Source organism: Apis dorsata, unplaced genomic scaffold, assembly GCF_000469605.1.
Source record: "Apis dorsata unplaced genomic scaffold, Apis dorsata 1.3 scaffold_8, whole genome shotgun sequence".
In the NCBI taxonomy this organism is placed as follows: Eukaryota; Metazoa; Arthropoda; class Insecta; order Hymenoptera; family Apidae; genus Apis; species Apis dorsata.
In genome coordinates, this window is record NW_006263311.1 from 513,495 (window position 1) to 516,993 (window position 3,499).

General features: G+C 38.2%; 1 protein-coding gene across 1 annotated transcript; it reads right to left on the reverse strand.

The window, feature by feature from the left end:
- Nucleotides 1–646: 646 nt before the first annotated feature.
- LOC102673356 (MAGE-like protein 2) lies at nucleotides 647–1,427 on the reverse strand. The gene is made up of 3 exons (XM_006607632.1): nucleotides 1,280–1,427; nucleotides 1,034–1,203; nucleotides 647–869 (listed from the first exon to the last, which is right to left on the reverse strand). Exons 1-3 carry the CDS (start codon nucleotides 1,425–1,427, stop codon nucleotides 729–731), a joined length of 459 nt encoding a protein of 152 aa, XP_006607695.1. The 3' UTR covers nucleotides 647–728.
- Between the last annotated feature and the right edge of the window lie 2,072 nt (nucleotides 1,428–3,499).

Consider the following 3,499-nt stretch of genomic DNA (forward strand, 5'->3'; position numbering starts at 1 on the left):
AGGTGTGGTCACGGGAGAGAGAGAGGTCGTTTTGAAAGATTAGAATTGTACACGATACTCTCGGTATCGGCTAGCGGAACAGTGAAAGTATATCTCGGAGTAAAAGTGGTTTTGCCACACGGCGCGAGTATAGGAACGCGTCTGTTGTCGGGCTCATTATGGACGAATCAAGATCGCGCAGGATTCCTAAGAGCGTTTCTAGTAGATTCGTAACACCGGATGACGAGAAGAAACGAATCTTACGCGTTTCCTTCTTGCGTCTCGAACAACAGGAAGAGAGCGGTATCGCTCTTCCGGTAAACTCATTTCATCCGTCGCTGCTCTTTTCAGCAAAAAACTGGTTCGATTATTCGATTCAATCAAGGAACAAAGTGTAACAAAGTGTTTCTCTTTCTTTCTTTCTTTCTTTTTTTTTTTTTAATTTATTAACAAGTGTACATGTTATTTGGTAAAGAAACAAAAAGAGGGGGAAAAAACTTAACAAGTGTATAAAAGTAGTAACAAAAGTATCGGTAAATACTTATAAATAATATCTTCGTTTTTTTCTTTCCTTTTTTCGATCTTTTGAGATTCTCTGTTCGCAAAAGGGAAAAAAAAAAAACGATCGAGACGACGAATGGATTTTCGTTGAATTAAGCAAGTTTGGATTTCAGGTGGAAAGAAACTCTCTTGTAAAACGATCACTCCGTGGAAGAAACAATCCCCGGGCGGGTAATAGGAGGATCACCTTAGTGCCATCCTTTGCCCTTTGAAGTGTAATGGAATACGTGCTTATAAACTGGCACGTGAACTGGATACGGCTTGGCGACCGGAATGGGAAATTTCTTTTCGACGTAAACTGGATACGGCTTCTCCACCACAAAAGGTACCTGGGAAACCGACGAAATTACACGTTACAACGATACTACGATTTAGTTATTAATTTTTTTTTTCCTTTTTTTCCTCTTTCTCTCTCTCTCTCTCTCTTTCTCTCAAGCGACACATTTTATCCCACGTTCTTTCTTGGATAATTCCACGTTTCTTTCTTACTCACGTGCTTCTCCACGATAACAGGTTCCGGCTTCTCGATCGGCACCTCGACGTGCTTCACGACTTCGACTGGAAAAGGGTGTGGAATTTCGACGGGGACCTTTTGAGGTTGGGGAATAGGAATTTCGATCTTCTGCGGGATCTCGACTGGCACGGGATGAGGAATCGGGATCGCTGTAATATCGCATCACGAATGTAATTATTTAACTCTTTTTAAATATCAATATCTTTCCCCCTTCCCCTTATTTACCATATTTCTTGTATATAGGAATTTCCACTGGTTTAGTTTTCTCCTCGTACGTGGAGCTTCCATGATCCTCGTCAACGTATCCCGCGGAAACGATTCCAGAGGCCAGGGCGAGACCAAAGAAGGCGATTATCTGCGAACATTCGCACATTCGGATAATTCTCTACCTTTTTTCTTTTTCTTTTTTTTTCTTTTTTTTAATCTCTCAATTCATTCAAAGCGTAAACGAACTCTTAATCTTCATTGTGTCGATTAGAACGAAGAGCATCGTTCATTCGGATTTAATAACAGTCGTCACATTGATCTTACGATATGATTCATAGTTGTTGGTCGCTTCCAAGGAAGGGTGTATATTGTTTAAGCACAAAACGTTGAGTGTCTACTCCGGAATAGAATATCCCGAGCTTATATAGTAACATCGATTCCACCACCTTTCACTCGATTCCGCACGCTAGAGCCCCGACCCTTTCCAGGATATATCGGGTGTTACCTATCGGCCAACCATCGATCCAACTATACTACACCTCGTACGTACTATGAATATGGGAAAAGTTTCATTTTCCATTGACCGCTCTCCGTCTAACCGGAAGACGAAATTACGTGTATTTATGGGCGTAAGTGGGAAGTGTAAGTTATCTCGCTCGGGTAATACTTTCTTTTCGATAGATCACATTCGAATCTATCGCAATCGGATCGTTTCGACGGAAGAAATTATTATAAACCTCGACATTCGATGCGACATTTTTAAAATTTTCTCTTTTCTTAATGAGAATATAATAATAATTTAACTTGGTGTTACAATTAGAAGAGATTATGCTTGTGAACGAGTCTGATTCAGAAAATCTTGATCTCGATAAGTTATCGTTTCTTGGTAAGATTAATTTAAAAAAAAAGGAACAAATCTAAAAACGATCTAAAATCTATCGTCGTACGATTTAAATAATAATCGGAATTGGAAATCAGAAAACGAAGCACGCCGCGTGGAAGAATCTTTTTCGACGACTTGCGGTGGGTGCAATGGTCGGTAAAGCGGAAGATCAAACGTGACTTCGGATGCAACCGCAAATTTACCGGAAACGAATGCGGCGAACAAAAATCTTCAGGGATATTTCCATCTGGATTCGAGGACGAGGAATTCGAAAGGAACGAGATGGCCGTATTTAGAAACGGTTTGAAAGGATCGAATCGATGAACCTCGCCGAGCACAAATTATCACACGTCGTTCCACGCGTGGTTGGAATCTAGCGTGGCTGGCAAGGTTGATCGAGATGCGCTCGAGAGTCTGATGAAGGCCGATTCGATTTCTTCGATTTCTTCGATTTCTTCGATTTCTTCGATGTGCGATCAGTCATGGTCGTTTCCGTTCTGCGAATCTATCATATATATACCGGAAGTGAAGGTGTACCGGCATAAAGAGACTCAAAGCGGATCAAAGTTTTCGGGTCGACGAAATGAAAGTCCAAACGCGTTCGCCGTGTGAAAGGACTGTTGATGAAAAAAAAAAAAAAAAGAAAGAAGAATCGATCTGATACGCCGATCGTTGCTCCCGTAAAAATTCTGATTTTTTTATCGCAAAGAAGGGATACGTGTCGAGAGAGAAGAAAAAAAGTATATTTATCGTTCTCTTCGATCTAGATTGTAACTTTTATTCAAAAGTGAGAGAGCAAATTCGAAATACTTTTAATAATCGAATTAATCGTGAAGAAGAAATATGGCAAATGGAAAAAAAAGGAAAGAGACATTTTTAATTCGTGTTTTCAATTTATAGTATATTATACTTTTTATCCAAAAATGAGACAATAAATTCGAAATACTTTTATTAATTGTGAAGGAGAAAAACAAAGAAAAGAGACATTCTTAATTCATGCTTTCAATTTATAATATATTGTACCTTTTATCCAAAGATGAGATAGTAAATTCGAAATACTTTTAATAATCGAATTAATCGTGAAGAAGAAATGGAAAACAAAGGAAAGAGATATTCTTAATTTGTGTTTTCAATTTATAGTATATTGTACCCTTTATCCAAAGGTAAATTCGAAATACTTTTAGAAGAAATGGAAAACAAAGGAAAGAGATATTCTTAATTTGTGTTTTCAATTTATAGTATATTGTACCCTTTATCCAAAGGTAAATTCGAAATACTTTTAGAAGAAATGGAAAAAAAAAAGGAAAGAGACATTCTTAATTCGTGCTTTCAATTTATAAGTATAAGAGATACGA

What these genes read in the sequence shown, in the direction of transcription:
- LOC102673356 (XM_006607632.1), bottom strand. Translation starts at nt 1,427, where the DNA reads ATGTGCGAATGTTCGCAGATAATCGCCTTCTTTGGTCTCGCCCTGGCC. An exon ending in TCCTATATACAAGAAATATG is followed by an intron (nt 1,204 to 1,279) that starts GTAAATAAGGGG and finishes GCGATATTACAG; the next exon opens with CGATCCCGATTCCTCATCCC. An exon ending in CTGTTATCGTGGAGAAGCAC is followed by an intron (nt 870 to 1,033) that starts GTGAGTAAGAAA and finishes TCGGTTTCCCAG; the next exon opens with GTACCTTTTGTGGTGGAGAA.